Genomic DNA, 23886 nt, shown 5'->3' on the forward strand with positions numbered 1-23886 from the left:
CACCCGCGTGGTGAAGGATCTAGATGGAAACAGAGCTGACCTTGTAAGTTATGGCTCTCCAGGCACAAAAAACAAAGAATGACCCAGCTGACCCTGTGGGGCAGGTACTGAAATTGTCTTTCAAAGCAGCATTCACAGAGCTGCCAGAGGAGGCCAGGAGTAGGGGGGGGGGGGGGGGGGGAGGAGGAAGAAGAAGGGAACAGGAATGGAGTTTGATGTTGGAAGTCTCTATATCACTTCCCCTTCAGTTCACCCTTCTCTTTTCAGTTGAATCTCAGCACCAGGTTTGGATGTTTACATCTGGCTGTATAATTGAGTTCTTCACAAGGTATAATCTACCTCAAGACTGGTCCTGCAGGGATAGAAGGAATTGCATCCAAGACCCACCATCCACATGGCTTCACATAAGCTGAGAAAGGGTGGCAGAGCTATCACCGCTCCAGCTGTCCAGGCTTTGGGCCCCTTGATTTCCTCTTCACCCCCAGAAGGCCTTATACCTGTGCATTAAGTGTGTGTGTAAAGATAGAAGGGTATGCTGTAGGAGAATGAGGACGGGGAAGCTGTGTTCTCCAGCCACTGAATAAGTGGGGTTCTGCAATAACTGAGTGATTTGAGGGAAAGTGGACATACAATCCCAAGCAATCAAAGGGAAGATTATCTTAATACCAGGGGTAGATGTTTTCTTTCTGCTTCTCAAGTCTAAAGAGGGAAAGCAGGACGAATGGAGTGGCTTTGTTGTAAACTTTAAGGTCAAGGACTCTTTCTGTTGAGCTTAGCTCTCAAGTTCTCAGAAGTCAACTAAGTGTGAAACATAACTAATAGCCGGGTAAGTATAAGTTGTGGAAGATAGGACTGAAAGTCAGAGGCTCCTTCTATGGGTCCCCTACAAAGAGCCTATCATAAAGAGGACTTCATCAACGTTAGCAGGGCTGTTAGAAAATATCACCTATTGCAAGTGTGCTCTCTTATTGGAGTTTCTCTGTGTGGGTATGTTCCTAAGAGAGGAGTGGGTGAGCAAGAGTGTACTGGGTACAATTTGAGTATGTGCAAGAGAAAACAGAAACTCTCAGTGAGGAAAAACATAGGTTTACGGGACAGCATCTGTGCAAAAAAGGACACAGTCCCTGAAACTGTACTAAAGGAAAAACAAAACAAACAAACACTTTTAAAATGTCTTATTTTACACAAGACATCTTCTTGGCACATTTCCCTCCTACTTCCTTTTCCGCCTGACCAAATAGCCCCTTCTCACCCCAGGTCCACGAAATGTTTCGAACAGTCTGACAGAGCCTGACTAACCAGATAGACTACTCACTCCGGGATCCCAGAGGCAAACCCCAGCCCAAGAACAGAAGTTACTCTCCAGGGTGCACGTGCCTGGAGGTCGGCCCTTGAGCAATCAAGCGGAAATCACATCCTTTTCGAGGGCTGAACCGAGGCCGGGCGAGGCAAAGAGAGCGGTGCGCGGCCCCGGCCCACAGGATCCGAGGTGGTGACTCGGAGAGTGTGCACGACCTGGGGCGGACTGCGCCCCTCTCCCGTTTCCCTACAAGGAGTTCAACTAGTCAGGTGTCGGCGCGCGCGGCCCGCCCGGCCCAGCTCCCTGGCGGATTGCGCTTGCCGCGCTGGAGCCGCGCCCCCTCTCCCGGGCGAAGGCCCAGCGCTAGGATTCCCGAGGCCTCGCTCGCCGCAGCTCTGGCCTCTCACCGGCGCGAAGGCGGGGCCGGAGGCGGGGCCGGCGTGGTGGGGCGGGGCTCGCACCAGTGCCCCGGTCTCCGCCGCAGCTTCGCCCGCAGGTCTCGCGGCAGGCGCGTGGCTTGGTCGCCAGCTCCGGCCCCATGGCAGCTCTAGGCTCCTCGGCTGAGTGCGGCTACATCCGTACAGTCCTGGGCCAGCAGATCCTGGGGCAGCTGGACAGCTCCAGCCTGGCCTTGCCCTCCGAGGCCAAGCTGAAGCTGGTGGGGAGCAGCGGCCAGGCGGTCAAGAGCCTGCGGATCCAGGAGCAGGTGCAGCAGACCCTGGCCCGGAAGGGCCGCAGTTTCGTGGGCAACGGTGAGTGGAGCCCCGCTGTGCCCTGTACCGCCCCCACCCTGCCCCTTATCCCTTCCCTCCCCCTCCCTCACCCTCAGCGCCCAGTTGCTTCGACTCGCTTCTTCCTGAGGGTGCGGAAACTGATGTTCTGCCCACCTGTGGGTCGCCGGCCCTTTGTACGATCAGTCGCGCCTTCAGACTCAGACCAGCTTACTTTGGGAAAGCACTGTTTTTAAAAACAAACTCTTACTCAGATGTGTCGTATATGTATCTACGTATATTAAGTGCATATATATATATATGAAAAGAATTCAGTCCAAGATTCCCTTTCTTAACCTGTTCCCCTAGGCCCCCCGCCCCCACCCCCACCCCAGGGGACTTCATCTGGAGGCTCCGGCAGTCTGTAAATACTTTGAAATTCTCTGCAGAAATTTGGTATGATCATTTTTCTGGGAGAAAGCGCCCCTAGCTTTTACTAAAAATTTAAAGGATCTATGACCTCCATAAATATTTTTTAAAAGAAAACCTGAAAACACTGGCGCTCCTACAACCTGTAAATTGCGATTGTGGTGCTTCGCCCAGGTACTTCGGGGCACTCCACCCAGTGTACTGAGCGAGTGGTTGATCTAGGAAGTGAAAAGATTGGGTAGGAGAGTTTGGGCTGGGGAACAATCACCCCACCCCACGGGTGACGAGAAGGAGGAGAAAGAAGGGGACTTCGGCCCCGCCGGCAGCAGCCCCGCCGGCCTTGCTGCGCCCCGCCAACGCACTCGTGAGCACAGCTGTGGTATCTACGAAAAATTAAACTTGGAGGTGAACAGAGTTAAAACAACACACACACACAAACACACACAAAGAACACTATATTAGTAACTGATAGTCAAAGGAGGTGGAAGGGGAAGAAGATGGCAAACCAGTTATGAAAATTAGAGAACGTGAAATATCTTTTCTCTCCTGCTAAAAGTCAGATGATCAGAGCCACTCAGTAATTCTTTTACTAGTTGTTTAATTTATTTTTTCATTATAAAAGTATTCTAGGCTTATTATGGAAACGAGAGGAAAGAAATTAAACAGTTAAGTTGGGTTATCAGTTGTTTCCTGCAATGTTGAACTGTTTCTCTAGGAAGTTAACTCGAGAAATGGCAAATGTAGAACCCATTAGGAAAAAGAAAAATGCTTGCAGACCAGATCAGAGATTTAAAACAGCAGACCCTGCGAAGCTGTATTGTTTTACATTTATGTAAAAGAATTTTAAAGGATCAGGCAATCAATATTTACATACTTGAAAGGTAAAGAGATGTTTAATAATTACAGTTGATGTAATTGTGTACCTACTATGTGCCAAGAATTGAACTCTGTGGTTTGCATTCATTATGTTACTTATGTTTCCAGAAAGAAAAAAAAAAAAGCTTGTGAGGTAGGGTGCTTTAATCCCCATTTTACAGATGAGGAAACTAAGCAGTTAAGTAACACTCAATTTCCCACAGGTAGTAAGTAGCAAAACTGGTAGTACTTAAACTCCCAAGCCTGAATTTTTAAACCACTCATCAGCTATATTGTTAAGCTTCTTGGTAATTAATAGAAAGTGGGATTTTAATTCAACCTTAAGCCTCTCTAAGCCCCCATTCCATTTTCCTTTAAATAAAACTGAGATAGTTCTGAGAGAGTTGGGGAGGTCTCAGTGACACAGAACTGCCACAGCACATGGAAAAAAAGAACGTATATTTACATTTAGGAGTCTGACTAAAGACCCTAGGACAACTGAGGTCAATTTTTGACCAGTGGGGTCATTGTACCCCTTTAGTCTGTGCAGGTCCAGTGCCAAACTGAAACCAAATTAGCTGCTTCTGCATAGGGGAACACAAGGGATGCACCTGAAATATCCTTTCTTACCCTCTGAGAATGGCTGGCTAGGAAGAGCAACCAGACATCAACTATTCAATAAATGCAGGGAATGAACAGAAGGAAAGGGAGCATTGCCGAGCATCTGATATGTGCCTGACCCTGTTCAAGAATATGTTTGCATTTTATTATATCCTTAAAACAATTATATGAGATAGATATGCAGATCCATTTCACATATGAAGAATGTGTCAGTCTCTCAATATTTATTGGACGCTTAGTCCCAAACCCACACATGATTTGTTCTCTTGACAATGGCACATTCATGTTGTTTGGTGAACTCAGGAACTATCAGGTGAGTCTGTTCTTCACGCAGGGCACTATGCAGGTGCTGAATTAAACATACACTCTCCTTGCTTTAAAGCAAGGAGTTCAAAGTCTGTAGAAGGAAAATGCTCTCTCTAAAAAAATGCATTATCAAATAAAAAATGGTAAGCTACCCAAAGGAAGAACAGCCAATGAATTACGGAGTTTAGAAGAATGAGTTAGACTACTAGCTGAAGGGAATTTTGAAAAGCTTCTTGGAGGAATTGGGATTTTAGGTCTCAAAAATTCAGTAGGATTGGACAGAGGGAAGGGTTTGGAGGAAGAGCATTCTAGGAGGGAACAGCAGGAATATTACACAGTTCACAGAATTGATATCGTAGATAGAACAAAGGGCACTGTCATGATGCTTCTGCTCCAATGCTTAGGGCAACTGCTTGAGTCCAACTAAGAAACAAAGTGTTTGAAATATTTTTATTGCAACAGGAGCTTCCCACAAGCTGAAATACACTCAGCCTACACAGAAGTGCAAGCCAGGCAGAGAGATAAGGCAACAAACAACACCTACTTACTCCAAACCTCAGCTTTCTGAGACTCAAAGGGGAAATCAGCTTCAAAGGAATTTAGCATTAACACACCATGGAACAATTACCAGGGGTGATTTGTGTATGTTGTTTAATTAAAGTTCTTTGAAAAGGTTTGGGGGCTCCTAATGGTTGTGAGTATTGTTTTTATTATTTCCGTATTACTATCCTGTCTCTAAAGTTGAAACAGACAGGCAGTTGTTGAAACAGTGCTGGTCTGGAAAGAATCCTGTATCAACATAAATTCCGGGAAGAAATGACCCTGGTGTTAACTGCTGTTAGCTCCAGGGACCTGGAGAATTCTGAATTGTTGACATACCTGTAAGATTGAGGCAGCAGATAATATGCTGAAAACAGAGATGAGATAAATGTGACTGATTTGTTGATAAATACCCTGCAAGGGTCTTTAAGCTGTCAACTTCTCTCTAATGCCTTTATATAAGTGAATGGTTTTCATTGTAAATTACTCTAACTTTTGTTATTTTAGATTGTGTTGAACATTTTAAAATTGGCTGTAACTCTTGGGGCCGGGGGTGGGGGGGCGGGTGGTGGTGGTGTGTGGAACAGAGGTGTATAGCAGCACTGTGAGATGAGTCTGTATTGTAGGAAATTTTAAAAATTCTTTTATAAAAATCACATAGAAGACATTTAAGAATTGCAAGTGCAGTATTAGAAAAGGGAAGAATTTTTAGTGTCCATATTCTATTTATTACATTTACTTTGAAAGTACTACTACTTTACTTATTACAACAGTTCCCCCTTGGGTGCCTGGGTAAGGAAGAAAGTCATGCTTTAAATTATTGTATGTATACAATATGTATAAAACACAATGAACAATATCCTAATAAAATTTGCAGCTTCTTTGGAAATCAGCCAAAGGCATGCTGTTTACTTAAATGGTTTTCCTGGCCAAGATGTTTTGAATATCTGTAATCAGAAGGAATTTTGGAGAAAAGACTGAAAATTGGCTAAGGTAGCAAAAAAGGCAATTAATAGGTATTATTTGTGGGGCAGAGGCCCGGGGTGGGGTAGGGGGGAGTTAGACATTGTTTAAATCCTGTATGAATTATTTGTTGCCAAAAAAAGGAATGCCAGGAATGAAGCAATTCTGGAAGCGAGGCGACTGGTCATTTAGAAAGCAGGAGAAATCAAGAGAGAAGGAAAAAAAAGTTAGATGGTGGGGTGGCAGGGACATGGCCATGCTGCTGTGATTGTAAAATGTCAGTAGTGCTACATGATTTAATGTACTTCCTTGTCTGCCAGTGTCTAGCAGATCAATTGCAATGACTTAAAAAAAAAAAAGTGCCTTTTTTTTTTTTTTTAGAAATTCTTCTGATTATAATAAGTCAAAGGAAATAGAATGTTAACAGCATGGTGATTACAAAAAAATTAACTCCCCTCCCCTAGAAATGGTGAAAACACATCTTTTATGGATAAGGTCTTGAGTGAAGGCGTGAGTAGTGGTGCTTCAGAATCAATGGAAGTATTAACAGTGTTTGATTATAAAAGTACATTGCTCTATGTGTTCCAGATAAGGTGCAAGAAATTTCCTTAAGAGAAAACAACTGTTCACTTAGGCTTTTTAAAAGACTGCATTAATGTTATTTATGCCCTGTGTTAGTAAGTTCCAATCATGGGAACAGCTTACTTGAATTAGATATTCTAGGTATTTGTTGTTCACATTGGCTTATTCTCCTAATTGTTTTGGATATCAGCTTAAAATTTTTCCCCTATGTGTTAAAATAAGGTCATACATATTTATTTTATCTTCAAATAGTCAACATTAATTTTACACTCATTGAATTTCTGGTCTGATCAATAGAAATTATTAAAAGCTTTATTTTTTTCTTTTCTGAGAGCAAGCATATTATTGACAACCTATCTATGATAATAATGTATAACAAATATGTTGCTAAAACCTCTGGAATTTATATATCAGACTTGATTAATATTGTCTGTAATAAGATCATTTGATACTATCTCAGATGACATTCAAGAATTTTAAGTTATACAATTCTGAGATAAATGTTGGACTCCAACTATTTTGTGCCAGTACACAAATGTATGAAGACATAAATACCATACTCCTTCTAGGGAAGTAAACAGTAAAAGGAGTGTTGCAAGTGGGAATAGACACAATTAGTAGAAAACTTAATCTTTGTGCTAGAGTGAGCCATCTCACTCCCCTGACTTATTAATATAAGAACAATAAGCAGAATTTCAGGTCCTCTTATAATAGAATGATTGAAAAATCTATTGTGTATATTTTGTGTTATGCCATTAATGGTGATTGGATATAGGACATAAAAACCGTTGCTCTATTCTTAAGTGCTTAAAGATGAGCTGGGGAGCCCAATCATTGTGTAGACTTAAATGAAAAGGCATATTTAGAAAAAAGAATCTTGAGCATTTGAAAACACAGCTCACCATTACCATTAAAAGAATTCACATATTTGTTTTCTTGGAGTAATCAGCTTTAGGCTTAACAATATTAATTGGCCAAAGCATCATAATCAAAGTTCTGCAATTCCTTGATATCCAGAAGAAAATACTGCTCATTAGAAGCTTAATAAATTATTCCCACTTTATCTTAAATCTCACGAATATGTTCACAGGATACGGGTGAGAAGGATCACATCCGAATTATTGTATCTTGATTACCTTTTTCTTTGAAGGAGGAAAATAAATGGAAACTTTTCTTGACAGATCATAGGAACTTATAGAATACCAAAATATTGCAGATAAAACACAAGCCATACAGATAAGAGAATGACAGTAAATATATATTATGCAGATGTAGAATCAACCTTGCCACAACGAACATAGTCATCTTTTCTAATCACTTAGCGTCTGCCTGCATTTGGGGGAAAATTTTTTTTCTCTCTATATTCCCAGAATGACAGAGAAACAGTAGGAAATATTTGAGCACCTTCCATCCACTCCAAGACAAAAGCATACATGCAGCTATCATCTTCACGTTTTGGCTCCACTGTGGTAATCCACAGGATAGGTGTAGGCCTGAAGGATTAAGTGCAAACTGAATGTGTATAACTAGGATATTTTTAATGTACAAGGAAATATTGACTAATCAACCATTAACTTGTGAGGTGCTGATGAAGGACTGTGCCAGAAATGGTAGTAAAATATGTGATTCTTTATATCAAGAAGGTAAATCTGGCCTCACTCCAATTCATTCCTCACCTAGGTAGTAAACTTTCTAAAATCTCAGCACATCATTTCCTGATTTAAATTACTTCGGTCTCTTGCTGTTCTCTATAGGAGCGAAATCCTTATTCAGCATGGCATTCCAAGTTCTCCATGCCTGCATCTTCTCAAACTTGGTCCTATCACCACTACTCCCACACCCAACCAAACACCAGTGATTTATCTTGCTCGATTCCTATCCCTACCCCCTACTGCCCTCACTCCTCTCTCCCTTCTTTTGGCTGGGTTAATTCTTAAACGCCACTCAAAACTCAGTTCAGTTGTGCCCCTGTATAGGCAGCCGTCCCTCATCCATCCTGATCCAAGTTAAAGATTTGATCACTGTGATGCGCACAAGATGTTTCAGAGGGGAAAAACATGAAAAAATGCAGGGGTTTTCTGAAAATACATTTGGCAGATTTGGTGGATTTAAAGAAGGGACAGCAGTTATGTATCAGTTGGGAGAGAAGAGGTTAGTACTGTCAAGTGAGGGGCAGTGGAAATATCATGTCTTGAGTCATTACAAAAACCTATAGCAAGTTTTTTAAAGCAAAAAGTTCTTTAAATTCATCTTTTTTGACTATTAGTTGCATCACTGTGAGTATAATGTGCTATTTGTCATTGTTCTAAAGTTTTACAAGTGATCATTATGAGGTATCTCAGAAAATGAATTGGCAAGAATGCCAAAGTAAGGTGATAAATTATAGGAATTCATATAGATTTAGAAACCTCCAGGGTATACCAACTTAGTGCTTTACTAGTGTGCTAAGTTACCAGTTTATAATCACAAATTTTATGATCACATATTCTGGCTACTCAAACAAAATACATGATATAGACACCTGCAGTATAAAAGGGCCTTTTTTTCTTTTTAAGGGCCTTTTAAATATGTGTTTTGTGGTTATCTAGAGCAATAATTTGAGGATTACCCCCAAAATGTTATAAACTGATGTCATAAACTGCATAAGAGGCTCCTGAAAAATAAGGACTTCTGGTGGCTAGTTAGTATATTATTAGTGGGTGATAGCCATTGACTTAGCGACACAGTGGCACATGGAGTGTGTGGACCTTTTGCTAGGATTGTTGGTCTGTCCCTGGCATATTCAACTTTGTTTGAAGCCAGCTCTGCTCACCACTGTACTACCAACACTGACTCCATATTCCACTTTGTAAGAACTCATAGCCAGTACTTTCCAACTGTACGCTCAGTACACTGAGTTGTTCCTCATGGTTGATTATGTGAGCTTTCTTAACTGGTAAGTTACAGCACTGCACATTTTTTGTTAATTTTTCAATAATGCAAAACATTATTAGGCTTTGGTCTGCTTTAAAACAATTTTTCACTATAGTTTTTTAAGCCAACAAATTCCACTCCTCTTCCAGCCTGAGCAAGTGCTTACCTGAGTTGCACACAAGGTTGTAGAATTGCGGTTTGTGTGAATATCTGATCATTTTTCTTAGAAAGTAAAAACAGAAGAAGATAAAAGAAATATATATATTTTTAATGTTAAGTCCAGGAAAATGAATTCTATGTTATATGCCCACACAGGCAAAGGAAAATCCTTCAGCAACTCAGGAGTCCTGTTGTATGGTTCTTGATGGGTCCTTACATATTTTGTGTTTTCTTTTAAGTACCTACTTTTGCTAGTAAATTATTTTAAGGATCCATTTAAATATGAATTGCTATACAAATTCCTTCTGATAAGTTTCAAGAGGTCAGGTAAATCTTTTTAAGGTATATGGAGAAAGAGAGCTGTTGCTACCCAGAGGTTGCTGTGAAAAGACCAAATACAAGAAAGTGATAGCTTTTAGAGCTTTTAGACTTCCAGAATCTAATCTCTTTCCATCAAAAAGACCATTGTGAATCCACACAGTGAAGGCAACTGCTTGTGATTGTGAGCACAATAAATTGTAGCATTTAAATCAGTACTGGTAGTGAACACATACTGATTTCTATGCATACCTGTTTTCACGGGAATTTCTTATACCTCCATCTCTACACATTCTCCTTTTAAAGCTCAGTGTGAACCAAATCAGTTTCTCACCTATGCTCAGAGAGTGCTAGATGCTTGAAAGAAAAGATGCTTCTCTGAATGTGAATGCTACTCTCTTTTCTCTAATATAAGCAGGTTATTTAAAGGTCTTGTTTGTTTGTTTAGCAACTCTCTATCATCTACTTACCATAAGGGAAGCTGTATTTTTAAACGTGCCCAGATACCGGTAATGGAGTCACAATAGAGGCTTGTCAATTTGATTTCATAACTATATTAAATTTAACCAATTGGGTAATAAAGCTGGTCACAAAAGCTACAAAGAACTGATTATGGAAATTAATTTTCTATTTTTAACCCTAACAATATTTCATTATTTTGGACAACACTTGCATAGATGACCAGAAATCAAGATATTTTCCCATGAACAGCTGCTTAGGGATCACATCATTCAGATTAACATTCAGAATTGGAAAGAGAGAAAATTACATTTCCCCTGAGGTTTGCACCTCTGCAGTCTTCTGAGCAATTTGGAATCCTTCCATCGAAACCAACCCCCCTCATTCTCACCCTCCCACCCTGCCCCCACAATTGCTTTGACCTGAATTGCTTGTTATTTGAGGAGGATGGAGTTCTGTAACTGCATCCTTCATTTCCCTTAAAGTGGGCTCCATAGATGTCCACAGTGTTCTTAGAAGAAAAGGTTTGGATAATGTTGCCTGAGTCAGTATTATTAATAATTTGGAATAGTCCCTTAAAAATCATTGCCTTCTTTAGGAGACAGCAAAAGCACATTATGCAGTGTGTAAGTGAAATGAATGACCAGTTAAAACCACAAAATGATCATCCTCAGTGGCTGGATCAATCAAAAATAACCAGAAAAAGCCAAATTCAGTACCCGAATCAAAACTCTTAGATACAACACTGTGTAAATTAAAGCATGCAAACTAGTTTATCCCTCTTTCTACAACAGATTAATTCATGAAAATGTGTGGAAAACAGATTTTGTGACCCAAATTCTTTTTTAAAACCGTATCTCATTTTTGCATGTTGCTTTACAATTTTAAAAGTATTTGAATGTATGCTTTCTCAGGTAAACCTCTCTCTCAGCAACTCTGTTAGTAGGTGGAATTATGGGAAATAAATCTAGGTGATTTGTCCAGACACACGGAAAGGAGTAGAGTTGGAGGCTCCAGACCAAGTCCACAGATTTCTTCAGCTTAGGGAAGATACCTACATACTTCTGTGATGTAAGCAAGCCCTTTGAAATATAGTCATGCTCTAATTTTCCATGTTAGAAAATATGGATTTTTATGTTGGATTTATTTAAAGCAGTATGTGCCTGTATGTATAATATGTTTTTGTTGTTTTCTTATTTCTGTTTTTGGAGAAGGGCATGGCTGAGTTATTTTATATGTTTAACTGTCATATTATTATTTGTTTTATTCTCCAATTGAACAGAAAATAATGACTTGCCTTAAAGAGGTTAGTTTCCATTCTGATTAATATTTATTTTTTAATTCTACCCAGTTTAAAATTTCTTTAAAATCTTAGAACACAGCTGCTAATTCATTAATCCACTATACTGATCTCAAACTCAACGACTGCCTAGGCAAATTAATCTGCATTATTTGTTGTTTAAGATTGGCGTTTTAACTAGAGAAACCATCTATTGAGCCATCCTGCAGGTTGACTATCAGGAGTCACAACTTTCCTTGAACAGGAAGAGAGTCTGTGGTTTAAAGATCTAATCTGATTTTATTCCCTGTTACCAACTACCTTGTAGTTATTTTGGGAACCAGTAAATCGGTCTCAATTCTTTCATCTGAAAACTGAAGGAGAAGCTTCCTTTTAAGGATTTATGTCAGCAAATAAAGAACTTTTACAGAGTATTTGGAGTTGCCCAGGTAAAGGTTCTAGAGGAAAGAGAATGACTGTTTTTGGTTCCCATTAAAAAAAAACTCTGATAATAATAATCTCTCCAGGGTTTTGATAAATGGCAATTTCAGAAGAGCCACAGTGCAGTCAAATAGTAGAGATCAGTGGAAAGGATGAGCCCAGAGTTCAAACCCGATATTAAGTCTCATCACAATTTGAAGCAAGTAATTTGTTTCCCTCTTTTTTAAGGGACATGCCAATAGCTAACTCTGCATCACAAAGTATTGAAAAATAAAATAATTTGAGCTCCTTAAAGAGAAGTAGTATTGAAATGTAAGGAGTTGCTTTAAAATGCCCTAGCAGCCTCAGCAACAACGTGAGTTAAAGAATGTAAACTAAACATTTAGCCTCCCTTCCCACACCAGCAGGACCCTTGCAGCCCTGCCTCCCTGATAGCCTGGGGTGGGGGTGGGTGTGAGAGAAGGAACTGTGGGGCCCCAGTTGGGGACTACCGACAGCCTGGGCAGCCTCAGCAGGAGCCTCAGGCAGGCATTGAGAGCTATTACTTAAGCCTCTCACAGCCTTTGCTTTGGGGTCGGACGGAAGATTCCTTTCCTTTTTCAATGTCCAGGTTCCAGGCATCCTCTGTCATTGAAGTTAAAAATTAAGGAGCTGCCTGCCCTTATGCTAACCCTTGAGAAGAAATCAGGCCTCTGGAAACAGGAGAAGACTGGCTTGACTCAACTGTCTTGGTCTTTAGGGTGACAGTTACAAGCCTGCAGCTGCCTCCCCCAGGACCCCTTGAGGCCTGAAACTTGTTTACCAGCCAGATTATTTGGCTCCAGGAAGTAACACACATATACAAACATAATTTGAGATGGATTCATACTTTTTAGCTCTCTGGCAACAACACTCTTCATTCCCCCTCTACCTCAAAATAACTTGTGAAAGTATTGTCAGTTAGACTCTATAACAATTTATTGGAAAAGTATGTTGCTATGTTCCAATTGTACTGGAAAGGGTCTACCTGTGTTGTTTTATTCCCAACATCTTTCACAAGTCTCTCAATCCTGCAAGAGTTGAGTATTTTATTTTTTCCTCTGATTTCTAAAAGAATGCTACGTGACAGAGTAATTTTGGTTAAAGTTAGGGAACTAGAAATTACCTAGGTTTTAGAGATCTTTTATTATGATTAGGCTTTTTTTTTTTTTGTAGGGCAGTGGGAGATCGCAAAAGAACAAACAAAAAGCTGGGAGCTTTTTAAGCTCAAAGAGGAGCATTTTAAGACTTGCCTCAGTTGAGAGTCCCTGCAGGCCCCACAGAGCTAAGCAGGAAGGGCTGCCTCCTGTGCAGTGTCTGCAGGAAAGGGCTGACTTGTTATACCCCAAACTAAGAACTAGCCGGCAATTCGTTTGTGGTGTACAAGTTGATTCTCTCTCCTGCCTAACTCTCATGTTGCCAAATGCCTCAGGCCCAGGTTTGGCATTTTTCAAGCTGATCCATGTTTTCTTTGACCACACCACCCATTATATTTATTGCCTTCACCTACATCCTCTCAGGAAGCTTCAGAGTTTCTGCCTTGAGTATTCCTCTGACTTACTGAACTGTTAACTGTAATTAACATTTTTAGATTTTTGTGAAAATCTCCTCTCTCCTTTCTTCCCTTTTCTCAAAAAAATATTTTTTAAATAAATATTTTTAATTTTAATTCAACTTTTAGTTTGAAAAGCTTGTGGAGAATGTTGTCATAACCTGCAATCATTTGCCATATCCAAGGGTCCTGTTAATAACCTAGCACTTAAAAAACACTAATGTAAATCTAGTACTTGTCATTGACCTTAATTTTTTTTTAATAAATTTATTCATTTATTTTTGGCTGCGTTGGGTCTTCGTTTCTGCGCATGGGCTTTCTCTAGTTGCAGCAAGTGGGGTCTACTCTTAATTGCGGTGCGTGGGCTTCTCGTTGCAGTGGCTTCTTTTGTTGCAGAGCATGGGCTCTAGGAGCAAGGGCTTCAGTAGTTGTGGCACGTGGGCTCAGTAGTTGTGGCTCGCAGGCTCTAGAGCACAGGCTCAGTATTTGTGGCACACAGGCTTAGTTGCTCCGTGGCATGTGGGATCTTCCCGAACCAGGGCTCGAACCCGTGTCCCCTGCATTGGCAGGTGAATTCTTAACCACTGTACCACCAGGGAAGTCCTGACCTTAACTACTTAAATTTAAAATATATTATTGTTATATAATCTTTACTGATTGGCCCACTTATTTTAATATATGCTTGATTACAGGAAATCTTCACCGAACTAGCAGTGTTCCTGAATATGTCTACAATCTACACTTGGTTGAAAATGATTTTGCTGGGGGCCGTTCCCCTGTTACTAAAACGTATGACATGCTAAAGGTAGGATACCAAAGAATATAACCCTAGTTACCAGGTTACCAAGAAAACATTTTTAAACTTCTGTAGGTTATTTTTTAATGTTTACTGTTCTCAAGTATTACCATTTCCTAAATGAATTATGAGAAGTGGACAACATGGAAAACTGGAAACTTTATTAAATCCTGGTGCAAATAACTAGACAACCAAGTCTTATTTAAAGACAGATTTTACCCAGAAAGGAGCTGACTTCTCCGTGTGATTCAGAGAAACCAACACCTTGTGTAATAGTCCTAGAATAGTTAATCTTCAGCAAAGATGAAAACTGATTCATGCCTCATTTAAACTTTATTTCTCTCTTGTGCAGACAGGTACAGCTGCCACTTATGAAGGTCACTGGGGGAGAGGAACTTCGCAGTACAGCTCTCAGAAGTCAGTGGAAGAAAGGCTCTTGAGGCAGCCTCTGAGGAGACTTGAGATTTCCCCGGACAGCAGCCCTGAGCGGGCTCAGTACGCACACAGCGAGCACCAGTACAGCCAGAGAAGCCAGGCCGGGCACACCTCGCGGCAGCAAGAGAGCAGGAGGTCCACGCTTCTCGCGCCGCCTCGCTACGCCCGCTCAGAAATTGTGGGTTTCAGCCACTCCGGGGCGGTGGGCAGACAGCGCCACTACGACTCGTACAGGCGCTACCAGTACCGGTCTGTGAACGACGCCATCTTTGACGGCGCCCAGGTCCAGCCGGTGGTGCTCACGTACCCCAGGCCTGGGACCAGCCACAGCCTGGGCAACCTCTTGGAGAAGGAGAACTACGTGACTGCGGGGCCCGCCGCGGGGCAGGCCAGGCCGACGTCCGTGCAGCCGGGCACGCAGGGCCGGGCGGCGCGGTCGTCCTGGCATCAGAGCTCCTTCCACAGCACCCGCACGCTGAGGGAGGCCGAGTTCGGCGGGAGGAGGACCCACATGACTGTGGGCCAAGTGGCAGCAGGAGGAAGTGGAAACGTGCTCGCGGAGAGAAGCACTTTCACCGACGCGCAGGCTGGGTGAGTCCCCTTCTCAATCTGCAGCACAGTCGGTGCCAGCACATTCTGTTCCCACAGCTCTTACCGTGTGAGCTGGGGCTGCAGAGAAAGGCTTCCAGAGAGATAAGTGATTAAAACAATGACTTCGCAGGCAGCTGCCTAATTGACAGATTAGCCTGTTTGCCTCAGGGACGGGGGCCAAGCTACCTGCTTGTATGGCAGCTCTGCAGGGGGAAATGTGACTTTTAATCCATCTGTTCCAAATTAGATGCTGGCTAAAGGGATGGCTGCCCCTTGGCTATATGAAAATACGCTTTGAATGGGAGCTAACTCCAGAGTAGACCAAGAAATGGATAATTGCATGCATCAATTATTCTCAATCATTCCTTGAAATAAAGGAAGGAAAAAGGCAAAAGTGTTTATTCCTGGTGCTAAGAGTGAACCTCAAATGCTGTTTTGATAACACTACCACAAAAAGATGGAGCTAAGCAAAGGCAGCTAATTTCTAGATGTCTCTTCCTTCCTTTGATACCTGATAATTCTACTTTTTGATTCTGGTATCAGTGATTGGAGGGATTTTGTTTTGCAATACTGAATAATTAAAATAATTGAAGTTTCAAAGTCATTCCTTTGCCTCTCCTATTTACTTTATACCTTGACTAATCTAGTTTTTGGAACTTTAAGCTTTATTCAAGTTTAATGGTGGAACACAAATTTCTTAAACTGAGGAACTCACTAAGAGAAAGGTTAAGAAATGGGTGGATGATTACATCAGTAACTCCCAAAATAATGATGTGGTATCATTATGGTAAAACATTAAACACATGACTTTTTAAAAATTTCTAATGGAAGTTGTTGCCTTTAATCATCCCTTTAAGTGAAATTGTGCAGTATACTCATTGATTAGGTAGGCACTGGTGAGAAAAGATGTTAGGGCTCATCTAATCTTGAAGCAAGAAATGTTTTTTTGTTTTTTTTTTTTTAAATTTTAATTTTTTTTTTAGAAGATGTTGGGGGTAGGAGTTTATTAATTAATTAATTTATTTTTGCTGTGTTGGGTCTTCGTTTCTGTGCGAGGGCTTTCTCTAGTTGTGGCAAGTGGGGGCCACTCTTCATCGCGGTGCGCGGGCCTCTCACTAGCGCGGCCTCTCTTGATGCGGAGCACAGGCTCCAGATACGCAGGCTCAGCAGTTGTGGCTCACGGGCGTAGTTGCTCCGCGGCATGTGGGATCTTCCCAAACCAGGGCTCGAACCGGTGTCCCCTGCATTAGCAGGCAGATTCTCAACCACTGCGCCACCAGGGAAGCCCAAGAAATGTTTTTTATAAAGCAAAATTGAGCATGAGACTTCCAACATTTCTTGTAGAAAGCAGATCTTTGTCAATATGGACACACTTATAAAGAAGAAAAATACATGAGGTAATTATGGAGGAAAAAGCTGATCAAGTCTTTTAAATGGATAATTCAAGATGTATTAAATGCCTACTGTATTCTAGGATTTGTGTCAAGCACAGTTTTAACAAAATGATTCTAACAATAACAAAACTATTGTGCCACGTTCTCCAGCAACTGGCATTCTTCTCTTCTTGCACCTCTGTGTCCCCACACTGCTTCCACCACCTTGTCACTTCCCAGTCTGTCATCAACCCACTGCAGTATGGCTTTAGTCCCCACCATTTCGCTGAAATAGGCTCCCCACAGATCTACCAGTGATTGCCTTAATGCTACATCTGAAGCAGTCCTTATATTACTCAGTCTGTGGGCAGCATTTGACACCACTGTCTGTGAAATTCTCCCTTCCCTGGGTTGTCGGGGCACCAGCTTCTCCTGGTTTTCTCTAGCCATGTCTTAGTCTTCTCTGAGAAGACTTTTCTGCATGCCCAAGGAAGTCATCTTCATCAACCCTCCTCTTCTGGTCTTGGTGCTCTTCTAAAGAGGCCCTGTGTACTGCACTTGTATCCTGTGATTCCCAGTGTTTTATTTTCAGCTCTGTCCTCCATCCTGAACTCTAGATCTGTATGTATTTCTAACAAAGTCATGGACTCAGTATGTTCAAAACTAAATCTATCAGCTCTTCCCTACCCTCTACTTCTAACTATCTTCTCATACTAAAGTCCTAAATTTACGTCCTATCTTTACAAACCTGGGAGTCATTCTTATCTTTTCCCTCCATAGTCACATATCACCAAGCCATATTTTATTCTCCTTAATGGGTCTTAAATTTTTACCCTTCTTTCTGTCTCTATTGCATAGGTCTCTCTGCCTCTAGTCTTGCTCACTCAACCATTCTCTAGGACCATTAGAATGGTCTTTCCAAATATGATGATTCCTCTCTCCAATTTATAACCTTCCCATAATTCCACCAAATTTTTGTGCTTTTTACCATGGCACACAAGGCCCATGTTTTCAGCTATGCTTATTACTCTAGTCTCATCTCTTTCTACTATCCTCCACCTGTCATCATCACCTTCCCCAAACACATCCCCAAACAGTCAAACCACCTCGAACCTCTTTTATTTCCCTTAATGGAAAATATTTATTCACATATTTTCTTTCTCTCTTTCTGCCTTCCCTACTTCTTTCCTTCCTTTCTTTCCTCCTTCCCTCCTTCCTTCTTTTCTTTGTCTGTCTATCTATCTATCTATCTATCTGTCTATCTATCTGTCTCCTCCCAGTAGCTTTGGCTGGCTACTCATGATTCTGGATTTATCTCAGTTACCACCCTTTCCCTGACCACTCCCCTCACAGTCTAGTTTAGGAGCCCCAGATAGCTGTATTGTGTGGGTGTGTCTACCAGAATAGTATATTGTGGTTATTAGTTTTCTTATCTGTTCCCCTTCTAAATTCGAGTTATTGTTTTAATAGGGTGGATTTTATTACAATAATTGATCATATTTCAAAGACTAGAAGGAATACTTGGGGTCAAGAAATTTAAAATAAAGGGAAAGAATTCTATTCTTGATGATTCCCAAAGTTGCCATCCTAGAGACCAGAAATCATAGAAATGAACACTTCTTGAAATTTTTGCTATGTATGGAAAGGAAAGGGCGTCAGGGATATTTCCTATAATGATCAAGGTGACATCCATATCTGATTCTCTTCCTCCTTTGGTGTGCCCCATGGCTCATTTCAGTTCCCCGGGCTGCCCCCTGAGAGCTCTGCCCTTGAGAACACACACTCTGCTCTCCTTTGCCTTGCAGTGTCTCACATTTCAACCTCTATCCAGTCCCTATATTTGGAAACTGCTTTTTTATGTCTAGTGAAAGTCCCACATGTAAGGAATTGTTCTTTCATATTTGTGGAACGTTCCTATAGAGTAGTTAGATAAAACTATAAACCTACATAATGACATAGGTATTAAACAATGGATCTTTGTTTCTAAAAGAAGAATGGCTGGTCAGTTTCTAATGCAGCTGAAAATCAAAACATTGGAGTAAAGAGATAGTGAACAACTGTTCTAAATCAGACTAATGAAAAAGGTTTAAGAAATCACCAAGTAAAACACTGTAGATCAGTTTTACTGAAAATATGATTTCTGTACCTATGGAGGACTAGTGGTTCAGCAAATGAATATTAGGTTGCTCCAGTGTACCCAACACTGCAGTAAGCACCATAGAGGATCCGTAAAAAAGAAAATAAGACATATCAAGTGCTAGATTGTACTAGTGTCTATAGGAATTCAGAGAACAAAAGAGTGATGTATTAGTAGGGGGAGAGAAAGGTGAGAGACTTTATCTCTGGTAGTATCACCAGTCAACTTTGTGACATAGAGCAGCACAGAGCAGAAAAGATGTCATAATAACTTCCCTTCACATCCTCTTAATTAACAACCTCTCTAGTTCTTTGATTCCTCAGGTCTCTTTTAGTTATATCTTTCTTTCCATTTCCATTTTTAACAGCCCAGTTCACAACTTTATTGCTTCAGCTAAGACTCTTGTAGTGCCCTCAAAACTGTGTCTAGAGACACATATCCACTCCAAAGTCATGTTTCCAAAGCAGTGCTTTCATCACACCTAAAATCTTTGTGAGGTAGGGTGATTTGCATTTCCTAAGCATCTGACAACACGAGGGAGCTCTTCATTCATCATCTGGTGTTTGCTTGGCCTTCAGAGCTATTCTAATATCTGGGAACCAACCTAGGGCAGGGCTGTATTATTATTGGCAGGAATGCGGTTGCTGAGGGATTGCACACCTAAAAAAAAGGACCGTTTTAAATTTTTTCGTATAATATCTCATATTCTGACCAGTGATATTTTACACTGCTTCCTCTTTACATTTTTGTAAAACATATTGATATCATATTAACATATTAACTAAAGTTGTTGAAAAGACTCACTTCTGGAGAATCTGCTCAGTGGATAATGGGGCCGAGGAACAACTGCTCATCCTGATGCTTCCCTCCCCAACCCCATCTCCCAAGCCACATTTCTACAGGCTTCAAGAAATGTTTTGTGAGTGAGCAGAAAGGGGGGAAAGAAGGACGAAAGGGAAGCAGAGAAGGAAGTAGGGAGGAAGAGAGATTGAGGTGAAAGCAGGCAGAACCCTGCAGGGCCTTGCCTGGGTGCAAAATTCCCTCCATATCCCACGTTTCTTGTTTGAAGAAAGGCTTTTGTCTCCTAGGCCCTCTCTGAGTTCCAAAGAGCCGGCTCAAGTAGTTAATGATTAGAACATTGGAGTCACAGGACTCCTAGTTCATCCTGAAGGGATATAGATAACAATCTAACACATATCTCTGAGTTCTGCAGAAACTAGGACCGCTACTCATTGTGGATAGTGACTATGTGCTGACCACCAACACCTAGACCCCATACTGGTTGGAACCAGAAGGTTGATTGTTGAGATTCCTGGAACATCATCCTGTTACCTCACCACCATCAGAAGAATGTCCACAATCTGATCAGACACCCTGCAACCCTCACTCCTAATTTTACCTTTAAAAACCCTTCCCTGGGGCTTCCCTGGTGGTGCAGTGGTGAAGAGTCCACCTGCCAGTGCAGGGGACACAGGTTCGAGCCCTGGTCCGGGAGGATCCCACTTGCTGTGGAGCGGCTGAGCCTGTGCACCACAACTACTGAGCCTGCACTCTAGAGCCTGCGAGCCACAACACTGAGCCCGTGAGCCACAACTAATGAGCCTGTGTTCCACAACTACTGAAGCCCATGCCTAGAGCCCATGCTCCGCAACAAGAGAAGCCACCGCAGTGAGAAGCCCACACACAATGAAGAGTATCCCCCCAACCCCGCTCACTGCAACTAGAGAAAGCCCGCGCAGCAACAAAAACCCTATAAATAAATAAATAAATTTATTTAAAAACGAAAACAAAAACCCTTCCCTGACAGCCATCTGGTCTTTTGAGCATGAGCTGCCCATTCTCCTTGCTTGGGTGCCCTGAAGTAAACGCTGTACTTTCCTTCACCACAACTCTGTGTCATTAGATTGACTGCTGTGTGTTGCACTAGCAGACTCCAATTTTGTTGGGAAACAGAGGGGAGGAGTGCTATGGGAGAATAGAGGAGGAAAAGAATAGCTCTATCTGGGGGTAGGGCTACAGGAAAGATTTCACAGAAGTGATGATATTTGAATTGAGTCTTGAAAAATTAAGAATTAGGTAGAAGGGGGGCTTCCCTGGTGGTGCAGTGGTTGAGAGTCCGCCTGCCGATGCAAGGGACACGGGTTCGTGCCCCGGTCCGGATCTAGAAAAATCAGAGAGAGTGGCTTGTGAAGAGGCGTGCAGTGTTTAGAGAAGGATTAAAAGTCTGGTGTGATTGGAGGATGGGTTAGTCCATCAGGGGAGGGAGAGGAGATGGGGTGGAGGATGGCAGGAGATGGAGTCAGACTGAGGTCAGAACATATGCCATGTTATAGAGTTGGACTTTACAGACAATAACAAAACAGGAAATTGATGCCCTGGCAGCTGTGGCAGACCTTCATGTTGAGCAAGTCTTCGTTATGTTTTGGAATTGTTTTTAATGATAAAGTAAAGTAACATTATGTTGGCTGGTAGTGAATGCAGAAGTTCTTTGTGAATCATGTTCAGGAATGGAATTAATTGTTGGTGTTAGAGACTTGGGAATTCAAACTTTCCTGAGTAATTTATGACTTACGAAGTACATTAATGGCTGAATCTTGAAAAAAAAGAAGTGTTAAACAGGAGGTTATTCTTAGGTTATGAATGATCTTTCATTAGTTTAAACACCTGTAGTGGTGGATGGTAAAAGACTTAAAACTAATTTCTTAGTTCCTTAATTTCAGGAAACTTTTGATTTCCCTGTAAAGGAATTGGAGTCCATGCATATGAAATATTTCCATCTCTTTTTTTTAATAGATCTTTATTGGAGTATAATTGCTTCACAGTACTGTGTTAGTTCCTGTTGTACACCAAAGTGAATCAGTGAATATGCATATACCTGTCCCCATATCCCCTCCCTCTCGAGCCTCCCACCCGTCCTGTCCTCCTTATCCCACCCCTCTAGTTCATCGCAAAGCACCGAGCTGATCTCCCTGTGCTATGCCGCTGCTTCCCACTAGCTAACTATTGGAAAACAGGATGGAGGTTCCATCTCTTTTTAAAAGGGTGTTTATATTAAATAAAAGTGATTCAAATTCTAGTTTTAGTGAAAATAGCCTACATTTTTACCAATTAACTTGATTGCTAAGTCCCAACAGTTAAAAATATGAGATCATTATATAATTCTCAGTATAGATGCCAGAAGTGCTTCATTTTTAATACCCTTATACTCATGAGGTAACACTTCTGTGTTTGAACATGTGTTTCAGAAGCAGTGGAAATTCGTTTTTAGTCATGAGGCCCATTACTCTTATCCTCACTTGTGCCACACCCACACACACAGCCATTCACAACATACACATGCTCACCTCTGTACATAGGCGCATGTATTGGTGGGTTAGCCAGCTGTAAGAGAGAATTTCCTCACTGTTCTTGCTAGCAGGTACTGGAAAATTCCCTCCCATAATGTCTTAGGAGTCTCCATTTTTGAAGCCAAAAAAAGTCCTAGGTTACCTTTAAAGCATGTCTTTAGCCACAGTCCTAACGTGTTGCCATCCTGAGTATGGTTTCTCTGAGGCGATACTTAAGGAAGTGCAAATGTGCAAAAGAAAAAAAGGAAGTGCACATCTACCTTGGTAATAGGCTGCCTAACCTAGTCACCCTCTAGGCAGAAGTAAAAGGGGAGGAAAAAAATGCCACTTCTCTGAGGCATTTGGGAGCTATTGTTTTACACATAGCAATTTTATTTGTTCTCTATAAATTATCCTGTCAGTATCAAACTGAGTCAGATTTCATAACACTACACACCTGCAATTAGTAGAGGACAAAGTATGCTACTAGATAGATGTAAACTGAATGTCATTACAATGGCAAAGCAAATGGTAACAGAATGTTTATAAAATTGTCTTTAAAAAGGGCTTTTTATTTTTGCATGTAATCATTACCTTTCCTGATGGATTCTTTCACACTAGCATGACTTATTTTAACCAAACAAACTCAGTTTTCCTGGCTCGTACTGTTTACATACTACTATATTCATCAAATAAGAGCACTTTTAGAATGCTTCTTTTAAAACTGATTTTCAGGTGAAATAACAGATTTTGAGCAGCTGGTGAGAAAAATCTAATGATTTTTGAGGGAAGGTGTTTAACTTACAGGTGTGACATTACCAGGGTAGGAATAATTTTTAATTTCTGTGACCAAATTTCTTTTAAATTTCGTGTAAGATACATGTTTATCTTAAACAGAGTTAAGTTTCTTCTCAATTCAGTGGTATCTTTAGAGGCTAGTCTGACCAGAGCTGGAGTGTTTCTGCTGCTAGCTTCCTATACCTTCTGACCTCAGAGGCTGATTATTCCTCTGGCTGAAGAGGAGGCAAGGCTCAGACGTTCTAGGTGCTTCACGATATTAGCCAAGTCATCTCTGGAGGATCAAGTTGACAGGAGAGGGCAGGTTTGGAATTTTGCTGAATCTGTGACTGTTTGTCTAGGAATGCAGACACGGAGATGACTCTGGAGCGAGCAGTGAGTATGCTTGAGGCAGACCACACACCGCCGTCCAGGATTTCTGCTGCAGCTACTTTCATACAGCATGAGTGCTTCCAGAAATCTGAAGCGCGGAAAAGGGTGAGCATATCATATTAAGTCTGATGTAAAACTAGCACACTTTCACATCTATTACGGTGATACTGCAAACTGAAACCAATTTTAATTTATTTTAGTTTTTGAAAATCTTCATTGAGTTATGTCAATCGTAGCTCAGGTTTTTAAATTAAATAAATAATCTTTATTGAGACCTTTTAATTTAAAAGGAAATATACACTGATTGCCAAAAAAAATTTTCCTGCAATCCAGAAACTTAGAATGTAAATCACTACACATACCTCTCCCTTCTTTGTCTGACCTTTTAGAACCATCCCCAGAGATAATTGTTTGTATCAGTCTGTATAGTTTCAGATTTTTCTGAGAGAGAAAGGGAGTGAGAGAGAGAAAATGAGTGTACATTTTAGGCTATTATTTTCTATGTTTAAAAAAATATATTAAATGTAAGCAATGTGTTCCAATTTTTGTTTTCCTTAAACAATTTCTTTAACATATTACAACAATGGATAGCTTTGTACATGTATCTTCTGGC

General features: G+C 41.2%; 1 protein-coding gene across 1 annotated transcript in view; it reads left to right on the forward strand.

Moving 5' to 3' along the window:
* Positions 1 to 1838: 1838 nt before the first annotated feature.
* Positions 1839 to 23886, forward strand: part of PKP2 (plakophilin 2) — an 86901-nt gene continuing 64853 nt past the window's right edge. Inside the window, exons 1-4 of the mRNA XM_024747096.1 lie at positions 1839 to 2052; positions 14138 to 14250; positions 14594 to 15267; positions 23243 to 23378. Coding sequence (XP_024602864.1) covers positions 1839 to 2052; positions 14138 to 14250; positions 14594 to 15267; positions 23243 to 23378 — 1137 coding nt within the window. The remainder of the gene's footprint in view (positions 2053 to 14137; positions 14251 to 14593; positions 15268 to 23242; positions 23379 to 23886) is intronic.

The sequence above is a fragment of the Neophocaena asiaeorientalis genome, unplaced genomic scaffold (assembly GCF_003031525.2).
Source record: "Neophocaena asiaeorientalis asiaeorientalis breed wild unplaced genomic scaffold, Neophocaena_asiaeorientalis_V1.1 scaffold487, whole genome shotgun sequence".
NCBI lineage: Eukaryota > Metazoa > Chordata > Mammalia > Artiodactyla > Phocoenidae > Neophocaena > Neophocaena asiaeorientalis.